The following is a 21789-nucleotide window of genomic DNA, read 5'->3' on the forward strand; positions in this document are numbered from 1 at the left end:
TGCCCATACAGTGACCCAGTTATCAAAATAAATCTCCCCTCCGGATCAGATATGTTTTTGTCAATTATGAATGGAACATTCTTATGGATAAGTATTGCTGTACCTCTACTGTTGGATTTGAAAGATGAGAAATACACCTGTCCCACCCAAGCTCTGCGGAGTTTGGCATGTTCAGCATCACAGAGGTGTGTCTCTTGCAATAGCGCGATGTCTGCTTTTTCCTTTTTTAGAGCACATAGTATCTTTTTCCGTTTTATTGCATGGCCTAGACCGTGGCAGTTCCATGTCAATAGATTTAAGGTACTAGTCATCGTCATCGAACAGTAATCGAACTTTAGTGCAAGTCATCTCTGGGTAAAGGTGGATAGTAGTTACAGCTGCGTTCACATAAAAGGAAAATAAATGGTTTACATAAAATAACAATCTCTGAACACCCCAGCCGAGTTCCCAAACAACTCGACATATCCCGTTGGATCTATTACCTCCCCGCTCAGTCACAATTCTGTGTTCCAACAAAAAAAAGACCGGGAACAGTTAGCAACGCACAACGTCTCTCCCTCCCCACCAAAGAAATGCCTCATCCTCTCCGCCCCGCATTGAGTAAATGACAACGTAGCCCCCGTCCAGACCACATTAAAAAAGGGAGAAAATAAAATCAATAGCCGAGCCTACATATAGTAGGCCTAGGTTATAATATGGGGCCTATCCCTCTTAGCTAAAGGAACATAAATATAGATTGGACGGCTATAATGACATTTAGCAGGGCGGGTGGGTCTTTGGATATCGGCTATATGTTGTCTTACCTCCTTTAGTAATAACAGTAATCGCATTTAGTCAATGGTCCATTTCTCATTGACCGGGGTTGTCTTTCAAAAAACGTTTTGCCTCTTCGGGAGTTTTGAAGTGTCACAGGGCTCCTTGGTGAAGAATCCTGAGCTCGTTTGGGTATTTGAATCCCCTAAAGATGCCTCGGTCAATGGAGCATTTCTTCACCTCGTCAAACTCTCGGCGCTTTCGGCGTATTCCAGCTGACAGGTCCTGGAGTAAGGTGAGTTTGGCGTTTCCCACTGTAATGGTGTTGGTTTTCGCCGCCTGTAGGACTCGTTCCTTGTCGGTGAATCTCAGGAAACGTATGGTGATTGGGCGCGGTGGTTGTCTGGCTGCTGGTGGGGGCCTCAGTGCTCGGTGAGCTCTCTCGAGTTCTATGGGCCTGTCGGTGGACAGGTGGAGCCACTCGGGAAGTTTGTCTTGCAGGTAGCGGATCAGTGGCATGTTTCCCTCTTCTTTTTCGCCCAGATTTAATAGAACACAATTATTCCTTCGCCCCCTGTTTTCCAGGTCCTCTGTTTTCTCTTCCAGCTGCTCTATTTTTTTTTTAGCATATGCTATTGTTTCCATGGCGTCTGTCAATAAGTTTTCCGTGGATAGGATTCGCCCCTCTGCCTCGTCCAGGCGCCCCGCGTTTATGGTTATCTTGTTGTTTATGTCAGGCAAAGCATTTTCCAGGATTGTCACCTTGCCCCCTATCGCACTGAGCTGAGCGTTAATGGCATCTAGTTTAGTGTTGAGTTCTGTACGTTGGGATCTCAGCTCAGAAAAGATGTCTTCGACAGAGTGCGAGGTTGGCATTCGTTGGGCCTCGGGGGGGAACGGGTCCTCTTTCTCCTGGCTAATGGCGCTAGCTTTTTCTGAAGCTAGCTGCTTCTTGGAGGCTTTTTCCGTCGCTAGTACTCAAGTCCGGGTAAAAATGTCACCTGTAGTGTTGCCTTTTTAAGCCGCCATGACTTTTTGACTAAAGCTAAATGAGTTTAAACTTGAAGTGGAGGTAAGATTAGGAATTGGAAACTACTTGTGCGGAGCTCCTAGTTCATGCGGCCATCTCGTTCAAGGGTCACGTGATCCCCCCAGATTGAGTGTTTTGAAATGGTGGCACAACCAGTTATTGAGTGTAAGGGGGCAATTACTTTTTCACACAGGGACATTGGGTGTTGCATAACTTTGTTTAAGAAATAAATGAATAACTATAAAAAAGTATTTGAATTTTTTGGTAACTCAAGTTCCCTTTATCTAATAGGTTTTGGTTGAAGTTCTGATAACATTCAGTATTAAAAAAATGCAAAAATAGAGAACCAGAAAGGGGTAAATACTGTTTCATGTCACTGTATGTGCATGTGAAAGTGACGTCAGTGTGTAGCTAACAGTATAGGTTCCAGTGGTCCTCTGCTCACAAACACACGTCACCTCACTCCTTGACAACATACCGACCAATTGAAAAATCACCTGTACATAGAAATAAGTTCACATTATTATTATTGAGAGAGACTGTACCAATAATGTGTATAAACCCTGGATCGCTGATGCTATGTAACGGCCAATGAGAGACTTTAAATCCACCGGTCTCTATATATGGTACTCCCCAGAAGAAGCAGTCCTCCATAAGAATTAATGGAATTCTACAGTATTTCAATAAAATGTTTCAAAGACAAAATTGCATGTATTTAAGTATTTTGTTGTAGAGGGGAACAGTAAAGTTAGTACTCTATAAATAAAATACTTTAATATCTTTACATATTTTTATTTTTATTTGTTATGTTCAGGTCATATAAAAAGCATGAGCTGGAGCACACTCAGAGAAAATGACTTATTGTAGAGGTGCTGACTAACGGTGAATACACTGTAAGCTATAAAAACAAAGAGAGTTGCACACTCTATATATATAAACTCCCAGTCATTTATTGGGTAAAACACCAACGTTTCGGCATCACTGTGTCTTCTTCAGGGTAAAGTCATGAATGCTTGAACCAGGTTATGTAGACAAACAGTGAAATTAGTGCAACCAATGACAATAGTGAGGGGTGTGTCATAATTATGAGGTTAATTAGAGTGAATTGAGTGAAACTGTTGAAAGACAATAGTTTACAGCATATTGAATATATTAGGCTACTGTTATCATTAACATTAGCATAAGATTAGCATCAACATAAATTATTTTTTAAATTTAATTTCACATATTTTTAATTGTTTCCAATTTCATTAAATGTTGATAAAATATAATCTTTTGGTTCATCCATAATGCATAGTAAGCATCATCAACAGGGGGAACATATTGGTTCTATGCTGATAAGCTGTAGAAAGAATATATTCATTTATAGGACTTAATAATTGTTCATAAGAAGGGACGGAGACCAAATTCAATTTTAAGACACGAGGGGTCAATGTTTTTAAATAGGAAATATAGTAAGCCTCCCTCTGTAGTGGTAGGATCTCCATGTTACCTCCTCTCATTGGTAGAGCAACAGGATCAATACCTGTGTATTTGAAGGAGGAGATGGGATCAACCTGTGTTGCTTCAACAAAGTGAGCTGCTATTGGATAGTCAGTGTTCTTACACCTGATTGAGCTGCAGTGTTCAGCTCTGCATTGTTTTAATTGTATTTTCGTTTGTCCTACGTTGGCTTTTCCACATGAACATGTGATGAGATAGATTACTCCCTTTGTCTTGCAAGAGATGATACCCCTAACAGGGATTTTTCCACCTGTATGTGGGTCTCTGTAGAAGGGTGTTTTTGTAAAGCTATTGCACTGTGAGCATGATCCACACTTGTAGTTCCCATTTGGATTGTGTGTCAAGAGTGTCTGAGTGGGCTCAGGGGGCAGGTCAGATCTCACTAAGCTATCCCCAATATTGCGACCATGCTTATAGACCACCAGTCGGGTTTCCACTGGTCTGATTACAGAATATGCCAGTGCTTTTTCAGGATTGCTTTCATTTTCTCTGAACACTTGGTGTACTTAGTGCAAAAGACTGTTGCGTTGTTTCACTTCTTTGGTTAGTTTTTAGAAATCCCTCTTTTGGGTTTTGAGATATTTTCGTCATTGCAGCATCAAGACTTTTTTAGCATTGCTGTCAAAATCTGACTGTTGGCAACAGATTCATTTAACCCTGCATAACTGGCTACATTTTTCTCTAATCAGTCTGCATGGTGAATTTGAGATATTCAGAGCTCTCGTTTAGCAGAGTTTGGAATTCATTTTGTTCCTGCTGACTTCCTTCCCAGAGCACAAAGACATCATCTATGTATCTCTTCCATGAGAGGATTTTAGATAGTAGGGGGTGTGTCTCTGTTTTGTAAATGAGTGCTTCCTCAAATTGTTCCACATACAAGTTCACATAGTTGGGGTCAAAGGGGGAGCCCATAGCAACACCCCGAATTTGAAGGAAAAAGTCTGACTCAAAGATGAGGTAGTTATTGGATAATACCAGTTCAGTGAGTCGCAAGATGCGATCATTGGCTGGAGCAAGGGTAGGGTCTCTCTGCTGAAGGTGTTGCAGGTCACAAGTGTTGCAATTTTACAAAATATAATTTAAAAGTTTGCATTAAGGTGTCTGTAATAGAATATACTTGTCAAAAATGAATGTAGACATTAATAAATGTATTTCTATAGCTTCCAAAATCTGTTTTACAATGGAGGAGGAGTAACAAGATGGCTATGCAGTGGCTTCCAAACAGCGGCCCCTGTCAGTCATCTAGTGTTAATACATATCATTGGACTGTGCGGAAAATATATCAGAACCTCCCTGATGTTGTCCTTTATGTTGCAGGTGTTTTGGCCTGTTTTGGTCAACGAGGTTTGATCACCACAATGCCAGATAGACTGGATGTACTGACTGGCTCCTGTATGCAAATCCCATGTTCATTTGATATTCCTGACCAACATAAGTATAAATTTAACACCACAATACTAACCTCTGGAGTGTGGATGAAAGAAAACCCATACTTTGGTGGGCGTCCGGACAGTGTGATATTTAACAGTAGTGAGACGGTCAACAGATTTCAAGGGAAGATAACTGGAAACATGTCCCAGAAGAACTGCACCACAGTCTTCTTCAATGTAACCACCAGTTACACTAATAGATACTTCTTCAGGATTGAGAGTCAACCATTCCTTGCAACAGACACTGATAAGTCTGTTGATATAGTTGTCAGGGGTAAGAGACAATTTAACTGTTGAACAACTATTTCTTACAGCTCATATTCCTTGCATCAAGGATAAGAGTAGAACAAGTGGATAATTTAACTATTAGTGTAAAATATCTTTATCTGCAATGTATTACAGATTTGCCTTCCAGCCCCATCATTACTGTCTCAGGTGAAGTGAAGGAAGGGACCTCTGTCAGTTTGAACTGCTCTGCTGTCGCTCCCTGTCCTGAATACCCCCCTGAGCTGACATGGACTCTCCCAACACAGTTCACAACTGAGAACCAACTGCAGGAGAATCCAGACCAAACCAAATCAGTTCTCTCCACGGTGACCTTCACTCCATCATACCTTCATCATGAGAAGAACATCACTTGTACTGCAGTCTACCCAGTAGGGACAAGCAACAAGACAGCTGAACATAACATGATGCTTAACGTTTCATGTAAGATTTAGTCACCGGTTCCTGAAGAATAGATCATTCTATCATGTTTTCACTGATGATTGTAATAGAGTGGTTTTGATGAGACTATTCAATATACCATATCCAGATACATTCTAAATGAACCCCTCTCCCTCAGTCTCTCCTAAGGACACCTCGGCCTCCATCAGTCCAGCTGATCCAGTATTAGTGGGCAGCTGTGTTAATCTGACCTGCAGCAGTACAGCCAACCCTTCTGTGACAAACTTCACCTGGTTCAAGATCAGTGGGGGTAATTTAGCACAGGTAGCATCTGGACTGAGTTACACCCTCATTGTGACTGTTGGTGATGGAGGACTGTACTTCTGTGAAGCAAGAAATAGTCAAGGCTGTGGCAAGTCAAAGGAAGTGCAGCTGGCTATTAAAGGTAAAACGGGCACGTAGGGCACAATCGTATGTTAGATACTCACTATATATTCAAAAGTATGTGGACACCCGTTCAAAAGACAGCTGAACATAACATGATGCTTAATGTTTCATGTAGCCTTATTTTGTCCAGCTAATAGCCTCACCACCAATGGAACAATATTACGGAATAAACGTTCAAATCCTTTTGCTGCAGGATTATTTTTCTGCAACAATACTGGCTAAATTAAGACCTTACATCTGTACATCTACAGTATATATGTAATTTGTAATGTTAGACAATGTGCAAAATGTTTCCTCTTTTAGGAACAGATGACCATAATATGTGTTTTATTTACAGGGCAAGAAGAGCCTGTTAACCCAAAGGTTTTTGAGATTGTAGGAAAAACCTTGGGGTTCATTTTCCTTTTCAGCCTGATCGTATTCTTTGCATGGTAAAAAGATATTCCCAGCCTCAATTTAAACATATTTATCATTCTGATTGTGCTTTTGTATATGAAAACCTAAATGATGTCAAAATACCTTTATTCTTGTCTTCCAGGAGGAGGAGAACATCTAGACTCCCCAGTGGGTTTGACATGACAGACCTTTCACAGGGACAGGTGGGAATGTTAGACTCAACTTTTAAAACCCATCTAGAATGTGTGTTTAAGGAAGAATTGAATGAATACTGTGTTGTGTAACCAACTGTAACTATGAAGTCATTATTCTTCTGAAGTGTCGGTCCTGACAACTGTTCCTTTCTCTGTGTTCTCTCCACAGAACTCCCCGGCTGGGACAGTGTGCTCTAACCAGGCCGCGGTCGGGAGAGGGAATCAGTAAACACCACTTAACAACCTAGATGGTCTTCATGCACAAGTCAATAAAATAGGTGAATTTTAAGTATTTAGCCAATGGGTATTAAGTGTTTTTGTGTACAGTATTGTCATTGTGTATTCATTTTATATTGATACTTTTGTTACATTTATAATTGTGTTTTCTTTGAATATCTGAATATTTATAGAATTTGCTGGGGGAAAAGTGTTTAACTGTTATTATAGTGGTGATACGATGATGTAGGCTACTCTTTATTTTAGACCATTTCTTTTGAGTGTTGAGTTCACAGAGCATCTGTTTAATGGGTTCCAGTATAGAGGAACTGCTGAGTTCAACTAGCCAACTGAAGGCAGTTTAAAACCATATAAAGTCAATGATGACTGAGGAGAGAAGACACAGTTAGTTGGAGAGACAGTGGTCTGATACAAGACAGGAAGTTGGTGCAGGAAGTCTACATGATGGCAGAATGGTGTTAAAATCCACTAGTCACTGTTTCTCTGCATCTTTTGTGCAGTTACCAGAATAACAATATTATCTTTTTTCAGTTTGTATCTATTTAGAAGTTATTGTGTCAGTTTTTATGCTGAGTGTTAAATCAAAGAAACAATTGAGACTGAATTTAAGGTTGTTTATTAATTGTCCTCTAATTAAAACCGTTACATTAAATTTCCATGAAATCTTTTGGTCTTTTTGGTCCAACATTTAACATATCTCATTAAAATGGATTAAATTGAGATTTTGTGTCACTGTTCTACACACAATGTGGAATTATGTTTTTAGACATAAAAATGAAAAGCTGAAAGTCAATATATATTCAACACCTTTTCTATGGCAAGCCTAAATAAGTTCAGGAGAGAAGATTTCCTTAACTAGTCACATGAGTTGCATGGATTCACTTTCTGTGCAATACTAGTGTTAAACATGATTTTTAATGACTACCTCATCTCTGTACCCCACACATACAATTTTCAGTAAGGTCCCTCAGTCAAGCATCAACTTTCAAACAGATATAACCAGCTTTTCCATTGCCTCACAAAGAAGGGCACCTGTTGGTAGATGGGTAAAAAGAAAATAAATCTGACATTGAATATCCCTTTGAGCTTAGTGAGTTTATTAATTACACTTTGGATGGTTTATCAATACACCCAATCACTACAAAGATACAGGCGTCCTTGCTAACGCAGTCCCCGGAGAGGAAAAACACAGCACAGGGATTTTACTCACAGGAGGTTGGTAGCACCTTAATTGGGGAGAACGTACTCGAGATAATGGCTGGAGCAGAATAGGTGGAATGGTACCAAATACATCCAACACGTTTTCCATGTGTTTGATTCCATTCCATTTTCTCCGTTCCAGACATTATTATGAGTTGTCTTCCTCTCAGCAGCCTCCACTGATTTCACCATAAGGCCAGTGGTGACTTCAAAACCGTTACAGAGTTTAATGGCTGTGATTGGAGAAAATTGAGGATCGATCAACAACACGTTACTTACTCCATAATACGAACCTGAATTACAGACTGAAAAGAAGGAAACATGTACAGAATAAAAATATTCCAAAACATGCATTCTGTTTGCAATAAGGCACTAAAGTAAAACTGCAAAACATTTGGCCAAGAAATTCACTCTATGTCCAACACAACATATCAACATATTTAGAGTACCACTACCAATATCTAAATGTTTTCAAGCATGGTGATGGCTGCAATATGTTATGGGTATGCTTGTCATCAAGTTTTTTAGGATACAAATAAATGGAATAGAGCTAAGCAAAACTCTAGAGAAAAACCTGGTTCAGTCTGATTTTCAAAAGACACTGGGACACAAATTCACCTTTCAAAAGGACAATAACCTAAAACAAAATGCCAAATATACACCAGTTGCTAACTATGACAACATTGAATGTTCCTGAGTGGCCTAATTTCAGTTTGAAAATCTATGACAAGACTTGAAAAAGGCTTTCTAGCAATGATCAACAACCAATTTGAAAGAGCTTGAAGAATTTTTTAAAGAATAATGTGGAAATATTGTTCATTTCAGATGTGCAAAGCTCTTATAGACTTACCAAGATGGACTCACCAGATGTTTTTTATTTATTTTTATTTCACCTTTATTTAACCAGGTAGGCAAGTTGAGAGCAAGTTCTCATTTACAACTGCGACCTGGCCAAGATAAAGCAAAGCAGTGCGACACAAACAAGAACACAGAGTTACACATGGAATAAACAAACATACAGTCAATATTACAATAGAAAAAGTCTATATACAGTGTGTGCAAATGAGGTAGGATAAGAGAGGTAATGCAATAAATAGGCCATAGTGGCGAAATAATTACAATATAGCAATTAAACACTGGGGTGATAGATGTGCAGAAGATGAGTGTGTAAGTAGAGGTACTGGGGTGCAAAGGAGCAAAATAAATAACAGTATGGGGATGAGGTAATTGGATGGGCTATTTACAGATGGGCTATGTACAGGTGCGGTGATCTGTGAACTGCTCCTACAGCTGGTGCTTAAAGTTAGTGAGGGAGATATGATTCTCCAGCTTCAGTGATTTTTGCAGTTCGTTCCATTCATTGGCAGCAGAGAACTGGAAGGAGAGGCGGCCAAAGGAAGAATTGGCTTTGGGGGTGACCAGTGAGATATACCTGCTGGAGCGCGTGCTACGGGTGGGTGCTGCTATGGTGACCAGTGAGCTGAGATAAGGCGGGGCTTTACCTTGCAGAAACTTGTAGATGACCTGGAGCCAGTGGGTTTGGCGACGAGTATGAAGCGAGGGCCAGCCAACTGGAGCATACAGGTCGCAATGGTGAGTGGTATATGAGGCTTTGGTGACAATACGGATGCCACTGTGATAGACTGCATCCAATTTGTGGGATAGAGTATGGAAGGTATTTTATAAATGACATCGACAAAGTCGAGGATCAGTAGGATGGTCAGTTTTACATGGGTATGTTAGGCAGCATGAGTGAAGGATGCTTTGTTGCGAAATAGGAAGCCGATTCTAGATTTAATTTTTGATTGGAGATGTTTAATGTGAGTCTGGAAGGAGAGTTTACAGTCTAACCAGACACCTAGGTATTTGTAGTTGTCCACATATTCTAGGTCAGAACCGTCCAGAGTAGTGATGCTGGTTAGAGTTGCCCTACCCTATACAAAACACTCACAAAATTTGAGTTTGCTATTCAACAAGAAGCATTGCCTGATGTGAACCGTACCTCGAAAAAAAGAGATCACAGAAGACCTAAGATTAAGAATTGTTGACTTGCATAAATCTGGAAAGGGTTACAAAAGTATCTCTAAAAGCCTTGATGTTCCTTAGAGTCCACGGTAAGACAATTGTCTATAAATGGAGAAAGGTTCAGCAATGTTGCTACTCTCCCTAGGACCTGGCCTTCCTGCAAAGATGACTGCAAGAGCACAGCGCAGAATGCTCAGTGAGGATAAGAAGAATCCTAGTGTCAGCTAAAGACTTACAGCAATCTCTGGAACATGCTAACATCTCTGTTGACGAGTCAACGATATGTAAAACACTGAACAAATTTGTGTTCATGGGAGGACACCACAGAAGAAGCCACTGCTGTCCAAAAAGAAAACATTGCTGCATGTCTAAAGTTCGCAAAAGAGCACCTGGATGTTGCACAGCGCTACTGGCAAAATATTCTGTGGACACATTAAACTAAAGTGAGTTGTTTGGAAGGAACACACAACACTATGTGTGGAGAAAAAAAGGCACAGCACATAAACATAAAAGCTCATCCCAACTGTAAATTATGGTGGAGAGGGAGCATCATGGTTTGGAGCTGCTTTTCTGCCTCAGGGCCTGGACAGCATGCTAGCATTGATGGAAAAAATGAATTCCCCAGTTTATCAAGACTTTTTGCAGCAGAATGTAAGGCTATCTGTCCGCCAATTGAAGTCAACAGAAGTTGAGTGATGCAACAGGACAACAACCCAAAACACAGAAGTAAATCAACACAGAATGGCTTCACAGAAGAAAATACTCCTTCTGGAGTGACCCAGACAGAGTCCTGACCTCAACCCGATTGTGATGCAGTGGCATGACCTCAAGAGAGCAGTTCACACCAGACATCACAAAGAAACAGTTCAGTACTACAGAAAACGTTTGGTTGAGGTTATTGCTTCCAAAGGAGGGTAAACCAGTTATAAAATCCAAAGGTTCACAAACTTTTCCCACCCTGCACTGTGAATGTTTACTCGTGTTTCAATAAAGACGTGAAAACGTATAATAGTTTGTGTGTTGTTAGTTTAAGCAGACTGTGTTTGTCTGTTGTTGTGACTTAGATGAAGATCAGATCAAATTGTATGACCAATTTAAGCAGGTAATTCCAAAGGGTTCATATACTTTTTCTTGCCACTGTAAGCTCAGGGTAACAAATGCTGTCTTCCAAGCCTAGTTAGGAAAGCATTTTCCTTAACCATATCCCTTTTAACTAACTATTTTTATTTATTTTATTTAACCTTTATATAACTAGGCAAGTCAGTTAAGAACAAATTCTTATTTACAACGACGTCTCCCCGGCCAAACCTGGACAACATTGGGTCAATTTTGCGCCTCCCTATGGGACTCCCAATCACAGTCAGATGTGATGCAGCCTGGATTCAAACCAGGTACTGTAGTGAATCCTCTAGCACTGAGATGCTGTGCCTTAGACCGCTGCGCCACTCGGGAGTCCTAAGCATTAACCTCAGTCTCCAAACATGCTACATTAAAAAGTCAATTCCGAATCCAAGTGGAGTGAAAAGAGTGTCTCTGTGGCTTCCAGCCTATCAGGATCCTCTTTGCAAATAGACTTCAAAGAGGAAGTTGGTGTAGGAGAAGTTGAGTGGTGTGTGAGAATCAGTCAGATACAATTACAGTTACTCTGTTTCATACCAAGTCTGTTTTTCATGTTGAAACATAATGTGACAACCATATGTTTTGTATCAAACTCAAATTTTAAAAATGTAACTCTTGAATAAATGAATAGTGGATTTTGGTTGATGATTTAACTATATGTTTAAATCCCACACACATTCCCATTCAGGCTGGGAGATAGAGGAGAGGGAGATGCTTATAATGCAGAAAGTTTAATTTGTTTAATTTATTGTGTTTATTGTGTTATTTTGCAGTAACTTTTATTGTAATTCAGAATAGAATATATTTCTAAATTCATTATTGTGGATTCTACCATGATTATGGTCCTGGATGAATTGTGAAACATTATGAGTGAGAAATATCATATATCACCCATAACTTCCTCTGTCATTGCCAAGGTGAGAGGTTAGCATGTCCTGGGGGGTGATATTTGTGCATCTGTGAACAAAAGAGAAGAGAAGTCGTTGGTAAGGTCAATCATGAACAATCAGGTTTAATACAAGTTGCAACGGGAGACAACATCCAGTATAGAAGCAGAGACAATGTCTGATTGGCCTCTTGGAGACAGACCCTTTATATCCTAATCAGACCAACAATTGTTCTGTAAACACCATCCTCTTGAAGACAGACCTTTATATCCTAATCAGACCAACAAATGTTCTGTAAACACCATCCTCTTGAAGACAGATCCTTTATATCCTAATCAGACCAACAAATGTTCTGTAAACACCAGCCTGAGAGGCTTTTAGGAAGTCAAAACAAAGGCAGTGGCTTTGTAACTACTACAGAATCATTATTTCACAGAATACAATAACAATCAGCGTGTCCTCGTCCTTGTACCTCCAGTCTGTCGTCAATCACTATCAACAGTTATGAATTTAATCCATAACATACAGCATTGAGTCTATGACCATCAACCCAAGTGTTACAAACAGCACACTGGAAATCATGTTACAGAAAGGTCAAATATATAAATATGCTGAACATTATATGAATCATTCTAAACTGAATCTGAACATAATTCATCTTAAATATCCCCATTACATGTCTATTTTTCATGTGTGTATTGTTGGGAGCTATTTTGTGTCCGTTTTTATTTTGAGTGTTGTTCAAGAGACACACATGAGCTGCGTTTGAGGTTGTTCATTAATTGCACTGTAATAAAAACCCACCTGCTGGGTAAAGTATGTCCTCAGCTCCTGGGTCTCCTTCTCCCAGAAGGCCTTGTGCAGGTCGAACAGGGTTTAGAATAGAAGGGATACAGCTGTTTGTCAAAATGAACTTTTCCTAGCAAATGTAGGAGAACTTGTGCAGCAGGTTGGGAGAATTAACGTAGCAGGTTAGATAATTGATTAAGGTAAGAAAAAGGGTAGGGTTAGCTAAAATAAAACAACATCAACTTAAGAACGTCAATTTGACAAAAGCTGTGTCCCATCTAGACATGACCGTCGAAGAGTACACCTTGCCCTGCAGGTCGATGGCTCCCTCCTGTGGCTCCCAGCCCACCATGCTCTCTTGGCAGATAGAAGTGACGTAATGAAAGAGGAAGTGGGTGCAGGAGAAATGGAGGAGTGTGTGATAATCCATAAATTACAATTACAGTCACTTGTTTCTGACAAAGTCTGTTTTTCGTGTTGAAAGATAATGTGAGAACCGGGTATCTTTTACTGAACTCAAATTTAACTAAGCAAGTTGGATGGAAGCAAGTTGGATGGATTTTGGTTCATGATTTAGCTACATTTTTTAAAATCCTGGGAGATTGAGGAGAGGGAGATGGTTATATTGCTTAAAGTTTCTGTTGTTGTATCAAGGGTGGACTTGATTATTTGGGGGCCTGTAACACAATGCTGTTAAGGGGTCCCCTACCCAATAAAAGGGTTATTTACCCCCCACCCCCAACATACATTAACTGCAATGAATATTATAATCCCACAATGAAAATATATTGTGTATACGTGTCCATTTCGGGCAGTAATGAAATGTATAGGCCACAAAAAGCTGTTGAGTCAGTGGCTGACCCACACAATGTGTTAAGAATCAGTCAGTGGGCAGCTGGGCTCCATTTCATTTGAAACTGGTGAAACATGACTAAGGCCACCTCTGCAATGTTTCAAGTGACTGAAACTAATTGTTCTGGAGTAGAAGGTTCATTAGAAAATGACAATTTCTAAACACTTAAATTAGCATACCATGTTTTCACAACTGATGTTGACACCCAGCACATAGACTATTCAACATCCTGTTATATAAATGCACTTATTAGGAAGTATGTCACTGATGAGATGTGAGATGTGCACATGATTTTCAGCACTTTAGTTTGTCAGAACAAACTATGGGTGTGTGACAGTGTCTCCCGTGGACCGTTTATCATGTAAGGCAAGTGACAACTACTTCACTATCTTATCTTCATATTTTAATGTTCACACTAAATGATGGAAATTAATTACAAGTAATGAGATGCAAAACGTTCAATGTACGGCTGTTAGTTCATGTATTAGCTTAACAACTTTAGTACCTACGTGATGTATGGACTAAAGCTTCAATGTGATACAGTACGTGTCATGTGACTTACCAGGAAGTGTATGTTTGTACTGTTTCAGGTGATCAGTAGTATGTCACTTACTATAACAGGAAGTGTATGTTTGTAATGTTTCAGGTGATCAGTTGTGTCAGTTACTATAACAGGAAGTGTATGTTTGTACTGTTTCAGGTGATCAGTAGTGTGTGAGTTCTCACATGGCTTGTTCTGAGAACATGTTTTTTCTCATTGTCCTCTTTATGTCCAGGTAGAGTCTTCCACAAAACAACAACTAGTTATGAATCAGACAGAGGAATAAGCACGAGTCATGATATTTCATGGATGCGCTATATTTCTAGCTTGTTTAATTGTGTAGAAAAGTGTGAGGTTAATTCTGATTAGTGCAGTTTAAAAAGTCTAGATTCAAACAGTGCTGTGAATGTTTTTGCCCGCTTTCAAATTTGTTCTACTTTTGCAATGTTTGCTAGTAAATGTTTGATATTATATCAGATATTCAATCAAAAGCTATATTAGATAAAGTGGAACCTGAGTGAACAAATAAACACAACATTACATACTTATTTCATTTATTCTTAAACAAGTTGTGCAACACCCAATGTCCCTGTGTGAAAAAGTAATTGCCCCATAACTCTCCAATGACTCGTTGTGCCAACTTTGCTACATAGACTCCAACCATACACTTCCTGTTTTGTTGATTAGTCTCTCACATCGCTGTGGAGGAATTTTGGCCCAATCTCCCATGCAGAACTGCTTTATCTCAGCAACAGTTGTGGGTTTTCAAGCATGAAATGTCACAATATCTCATTTGGGATTAGGTCTGGACTTGGCTAGGCCATTCCAAAACTTGAAATTTGTTGCTTTTTTACATTTTCATGTAGATTATGTGTTTTGGAATGGTGGCACAACCAGTTATTGAGTGTAAGGGGGCAATTACTTTTTCACACAGGGGAATTGGGTGTTGCATAACTTTGTTAATTCAATAAATAAAATAACAATACTGTAACGGCTGTTGGAAGGAGAGGACCAAGGTGCAGCGTGGTACGTGTCCATATTTATTTAATGAACACAGAAATAACAAAAACAAAATAACAAAAACAACGACCGAAACAGTTCTGGCTGGTGCAGACACACAACAGAAAACAACTACCCACAAAACACAGGTGGGATGAGGGTACCTAAGTATGGTTCTCAATCAGAGACAACGATAGACAGCTGCCTCTGATTGAGAACCACACTCGGCCAAACACATAGAAATATAACACATAGAACAAAAACATAGAATGCCCACCCCAACCAACCCCTGACCAAACCAAAATAGAGACATAACAAAGGAACTAAGGTCAGGGCGTGACAGTACCCCCCCCCCCCCCCCAAAGGTGCGGACTCCGGCCGTAAAACCTGAACCTATAGGGGAGGGTCTGGGTGGGCATTTCACCGCGGTGGCGGCTCTGGTGCAGTACGTAGACCCCGCTCCACCTCTGGCTTGGCCCTTTAGGTGGCGCCTCTAGAGCGAGAACCCTCGCCACCGACCCTGGACTGGGGACCCTCGCAGCGGGCCCCGGACAGGAGGGCGACTCTGGCAGCTCCGGACAGGAGGCCGACTCTGGCAGCTCTGGACAGGAGGGAGACTCTGGCAGCTCCGGACAGGAGGACGACTCTGGCAGCTCCGGACAGGAGGGAACTCTGGCAGCTCCGGACAGGAGGGAGACTCTGGCAGCTCCGACAGGAGGGAGACTCTGGCAGCTCCGGACAGGAGGCCGTCTCTGGAGACTTCGTGCCATGTCTCACCCCTGGAGGCTTCTTACCATGGATCATTACTGGAGGCTGTCGTGCCATGGATGATCACTGGAGGCTTCGTGCCATGGATCATCACTGGAGGCTTCGTGCCATGGATCATCACTGGAGGCTTCTTGCCATGGATCATCACTGGAGGCTTCTTGCCATGGATCATCACTGGAGGCTTCGTGCCATGGATCATCACTGGAGGCTTCTTGCCATCGATCATCACTGGAGGCTTCTTGCCATGGATCATCACTGGAGGCTTCTTGCCATGGATCCTCACTGGAGGCTTCTTGCCATGGATCATCACTGGAATGGAGAGACACACAGGAGGCCTGGCTCTGGGAGAAGGCACAGGACTCACCAGGCTGGGGAGACATGCAGGAGGGTTAGGGCTTAGCACAGGCACAGGACTCACCAGGCTGGGGAGACATGCAGGAGGCCTCTTCCTTGGCCGAGGCACTGGATACACTGGGCCGTGGAGGCGCACTGGCGGTCTCGAGCGCAGATCTGGCCCCGCCCGTTCTGGCTGGATGCCAGCTTCCACCCGGCAAATGCGGGATGCTGGCACCGAGCACACCGGGCTGTGGATGCTCGGCCGAGACAACCGTGCGCATCACCCCATAGCACGGGGCCTGACCAGTCACATGCTCGCCCCGGTAAGAACGGGAAGTGGGCTCAGGTCTCCAACCTGACTCCGCCACACCCCCCGTGTGCCCCCCCCCCCCCCCCCCCAAAAAATTGTGGGCTGCCTCTCGGGCTTCCTTGCCAGCCACGTTCCCTCGTACCGCTGGTTCCCTTCTCCTGCTGCCTCTGCTCTCCTGGCTGCCTCCACCTCTTCCCATGGGAGGCGATCCCTTCCAGCCAGGATCTCCTCCCATGTGTAGGATCCCTTCCCTTCCAGAATGTCCTCCCATGTCTATTCCTCCTTTTTTTCCACGATGCTTGGTCCGTTGGTGGTGGGTAGTTCTGTAACGTCTGTTGGAAGAAGAAGGTGAGGACCAAGATGCAGCGTGATACGTGTTCATATTATTTATTCGAAACTGAACACTAAATACAAAATAACAAAAGAAAGGGTGTAAATTAAGAGGTTAATTAGAATGAAATGAGTGAAACTGTTAAAAGACAATAGTTAATTGTTCATAACAAGGGCCTGAGATCAAAGTCAATATTCAGACCACTAGGGGTCAATGTTTAAAAAAAGCATATATACAGTAGGCTTCCCTCTGTAGTAGTAGGACCTCCATGTTACCTCCACTTCTTGGTAGACCAACATGCTCAATGCGTGTGTAAATGAGTGTGTTTTGAGGGAGGAGATGGGATGGTTAGCTTCAACAAAGTGAGCTGCTACTGGATAGTCAGTGTTCTTACACCTGATTGAGCTGCTACTGGATAGTCAGTGTTCTTACACCTGATTGAGCTGCTATTGGATAGTCAGTGTTCTTACACCTGATTGAGCTGCTATTGGATAGTCAGTGTTCTTACACCTGATTGAGCTGCTATTGGATAGTCAGTGTTCTTACACCTGATTGAGCTGCTATTGGATAGTCAGTGTTCTTACACCTGATTGAGCTGCTATTGGATAATCAGTGTTCTTACACCTGATTGAGCTGCTACTGGATAGTCAGTGTTCTTACACCTGATTGAGCTGCTATTGGATAGTCAGTGTTCTTACACCTGATTGAGCTGCTATTGGATAATCAGTGTTCTTACACCTGATTGAGCTGCTATTGGATAGTCAGTGTTCTTACACCTGATTGAGCTGTTATTGGATAATCAGTGTTCTTACACCTGATTGAGCTGCTATTGGATAGTCAGTGTTCTTACACCTGATTGAGCTGCTATTGGATAATCAGTGTTCTTACACCTGATTGAGCTGCTATTGGATAGTCAGTGTTCTTACACCTGATTGAGCTGCTACTGGATAGTCAGTGTTCTTACACCTGATTGAGCTGCTACTGGATAGTCAGTGTTCTTACACCTGATTGAGCTGCGGTGTTCAGCTCTGCATTGTTTTAATTGTATTTTCGTTTGTCCTACGTTGGCTTCCCACATGAACATGTGATGAGATAGATCACTACCTTTATCTTGCAAGAGATGATACCCCTAACAGGGATTTTTCCACCTGTATGTGGGTGTCTATAGAAGGATGTTTTTGTAAAGTTATTGCACTGTGAGCATGAGCCACATTTGTAGTTCCCATTTGGAATGGGTGTCAAGAGTGTCTGAGTGGGCTCAGGGGGGCAGGTCAGATCTCACTAAGCTATCCCCAATATTGCGACCACACTTATAGACCACCAGTGGGGGTTCCTTGAAGAGGTGTGCAATTTTGTTGTCTGATTGCAGAATATGCCAGTGCTTTTTCAGGATTGCTTTCATTTTCTCTGAACACTTGGTGTACTTAGTGCAATAAACTGTTGCGTTGTTTTTCTTCTTTGGTTTAGTTTTTAGCAAATCCTCTCTTGGTTTTTGAGATATTTTCATCATTGCAGCATCAAGCGTTTTTTCATTGTAGCCTTGAATTTTGAATTTATTTTTCATTTTCTTAGCATTGCTGTCAAAGTCTGACTGTTGGCAACAGATTCATTTAACCCTGCATAACTGGCTATATGGTAGACCATTCCTGAGGGGAAGGGGATGCATACTATCCCCACGTAGCAGGGTATTGAGGTCTGTTGGCTTTGTATACAAGTCTGTATGTAATGCATCATTCTCTTTGATGATCCATAAGTCCAGGTAGTTTATTTTTCTCTCATCAGTCTGCATGGTGAATTTGAGATATTCAGAGCTCTCGTTTATCAGAGTTTGGAATTAATTTAGTTCCTGCTGACTTCCTTCCCAGAGCACAAAGACATCATCTATGTTTATATTCCATGAGAGGATTTTAGAAAGTAGGGGGTGTGTCTCTATGTTTTGTAAGTGAGTGCTTCCTCAAATTGTTCCACATACAGGTTTGCATAGTTGGGGGCAAAGGGGAAGACCATGGCTACACAATTTGAAGGAAAAACTCTGACTCAATGATAAATTAGTTATTGGATAATAAAAGTTCAGTGAGATGCAAGATGCGAACATTGTCTGGAACAAGGGTAGGGTCTCTCTGATGAAGGAAGTGTTGCAGTTTCACAAAATATAATTTAAAAGTATGGATTAAGATGTCTGTAATAGAATATACTTGTCAAAAACTAATGTAGACATTAATAAATGCATTTCTATAGCTTTTACAATGGAGGAGGAGTAACAAGATGGCTGTGCAATGGCTTCCAATCAGTGGCCCCTGTCAGTCATCTAGGGTTAATACATATCATTGGACTGAACCGAAAATATATCAGAACCTCCCTGATGTTGACTTTCATGTTGCAGGTGTTTTGGCCTGTTTTGGTCAACGAGGTTTGATCGCCACAATGCCAAATAAACTGGATGGACTGACTGGCTCCTGTATGCAAATCCCATGTTCCTTTGACATTCCTCACCAAAAAAAGTATACATTTAACAGCACAATACCAACCTCTGGAGTGTGGATGAAAGAAATCCCTTACTTTGATCTGCATCCGGACAGTGTGATATTTAACAGTAGTGAGACGGTCAACAGATATCAAGGGAAGATAACTGGAAACATGTCCCAGAAGAACTGCACCACAGTCTTCTTCAATGTAACCACCAGTTACACTAATAAATACTTCTTCAGGATTGAGAGTCAACCATTCCGTGCAACAGACAATGAAAAGTCTGTTGATATAGTTGTCATGGGTAAGAGACAATTTATCTTTTAACCCAACTATTTTCCCCAGTTCATATTCCTTGCATCAAAGATAAGAGTAGAACAAGTGGATAGTTTAACTATTAGTGTAAAATATCTTTATCTACAATGTATTACAGATTTGCCATCCAGTCCCATCATTACTGTCTCAGGTGAGGTGAAGGAAGGGACCCCTGTCAGTTTGAACTGCTCTGCTGTTGCTCCCTGTCCTGAACACCCCCCTGAGCTGACATGGACTCTCCCAACACAGTTCACAACTGAGAACCAACTGCAGGAGAATCCAGACCAAACCAAATCAGTTCTCTCCACGGTGACCTTCGCTCCATCATACCTTCATCATGAGCAGAACATCACTTGTACTGCAGTCTACCCAGTAGGGACAAGCAACAAGACAGCTGAACATAACATGATGCTTAACGTTTCATGTAAGATTTAGTCACCGGTTCCTGTAGAATAGATCATTCTATCATGTTTTCACTGATGATTGTAATAGAGTGGTTTTGATGAGACTATTCAATATACCATATCCAGATACATTCTAAATGAACCCCTCTCCCTCAGTCTCTCCGAAGGACACCTCTGCCTCCATCAGTCCAGCTGATCCAGTATTAGTGGGCAGCTGTGTTAATCTGACCTGCATCAGTACAGCCAACCCTCCTGTGACAACCTTCACCTGGTTCAAGAGCAGTGGGGGTAATTTAACACAGGTAGCATCTGGACTGAGTTACTCCCTCAATGTGACTATTGGTGATGGAGGACTGTACTTCTGTGAAGCAAGAAATAGTCACGGCTGTGGCAAGTCAAAGGAAGTGCAGCTGGCTATTAAAGGTAAAACGGGAACGTAGGGCACAATCATATGTTAGATATACACTATATATTCAAAAGTATGTGGACACCCCTTCAAATGCGTGGATTCAGCTATTTAATGACATTGACATTAATGCCCATGATTTTGGAATGAGATGTTCGATGAGCAGGTGACCACATAGTTTTGGTTGTGTAGTGTACATTGCATTTCACTCCACCCTTGTACTTTATTTGATGAATTTAAGGTCACTAATTAGTGTGTTTTTACACATGACTGAGCTTAGAGCTTTACACCTGTTCCTCTCTCTGTGTTCTCTCCACGGAACTCCCCTGTTGGGACAGTGTGTGCTAACCAGGCCACAGCCGGAGAGGAACCAGAGGAACCTGCAGAAGACCAGCCTGAAGAGATCCAATACGGTGACATAGACTTCTCCAAACTACAGACCAAAGAGACCCCAGCTGCAGCCCAGGACAGGGTCCAGGGACAGGAGAGTGAGTACGCTGAAGTCAATGTGACCGGGAGAGGGGCCCAGGAACCACCTCTTAACAACCTAGATGGACTTTATGCACAAGTGAATAAAAGAGGTGCATGTTAATTTTCCAATGGGTATTAAGTGTTTTTATGTACACTATTGTCATTGTGTATTAGTTTTCTATTGGTACTTTGTTACATTTATAATTATGTGCTTTTGTCTGCATATTTGTAGAATTTGCTGGGATGAAAAGTGTTTAACTGTTACTATAGTGGTGATACGATGATGTAGGCTACTCTTTACTTTAGACCATTTATTTTTAGTGTTGAGTTCACAGAGCATCTGTTTAATGGGTTCCAGTATAGAGGAACTGCTGAGTTCAACTAGCCAACTGAAGGCAGATTAAGACCATATAAAGTCAATGATGACTGAGGAGAGAAGACACAGTTAGTTGGAGAGACAGTGGTCTGATACAAGACAGGAAGTTGGTGCAGGAAGTCTACATGATGGCAGAATGGTGTTAAAATCCACTAGTTACTGTTTCTCTGCATCTTTTGTGCATCTTTTTGTTCCCAGAATAACAATATCATCTATTTTCAGTTTGTATCTATTTAGAAGTTATCGTGTCAGTTTTTATGTTGAATGTTAAATCAAAGAAACAATTGAGACTGAATTTAAGGTCGTTTATTAATTACACTGTAATAAAAACCTTTACATTCAATTTCCATGAAAATCTTTTGGTCTTATTGGTCCAACATTTTACATATCTCATTAAAATTGATTACATTTAGATTTTGTGTCACTGGCCTACACAGTTCCTCATAATGTGAATTATGTTTTTAGACAAGAACAAGAAGTCTAAAAATCAAGAAGTATTTAACCCCTTTCTTATGGCAAGCCTAAATCATTTCAGGA

General features: G+C 41.3%; 1 protein-coding gene across 1 annotated transcript; it reads left to right on the forward strand.

The window, feature by feature from the left end:
• The first annotated feature begins 19238 nt into the window (after positions 1-19238).
• Positions 19239-21455, forward strand: LOC120039110 (myelin-associated glycoprotein-like). The gene is made up of 5 exons (XM_038984636.1): positions 19239-19584; positions 19714-20019; positions 20156-20422; positions 20744-20893; positions 21451-21455. Exons 1-5 carry the CDS (start codon positions 19239-19241, stop codon positions 21453-21455), a joined length of 1074 nt encoding a protein of 357 aa, XP_038840564.1.
• The last annotated feature ends 334 nt before the right edge of the window (positions 21456-21789 follow it).

Source organism: Salvelinus namaycush, unplaced genomic scaffold (genome assembly GCF_016432855.1).
Source record: "Salvelinus namaycush isolate Seneca unplaced genomic scaffold, SaNama_1.0 Scaffold254, whole genome shotgun sequence".
Taxonomy (NCBI): Eukaryota; Metazoa; Chordata; class Actinopteri; order Salmoniformes; family Salmonidae; genus Salvelinus; species Salvelinus namaycush.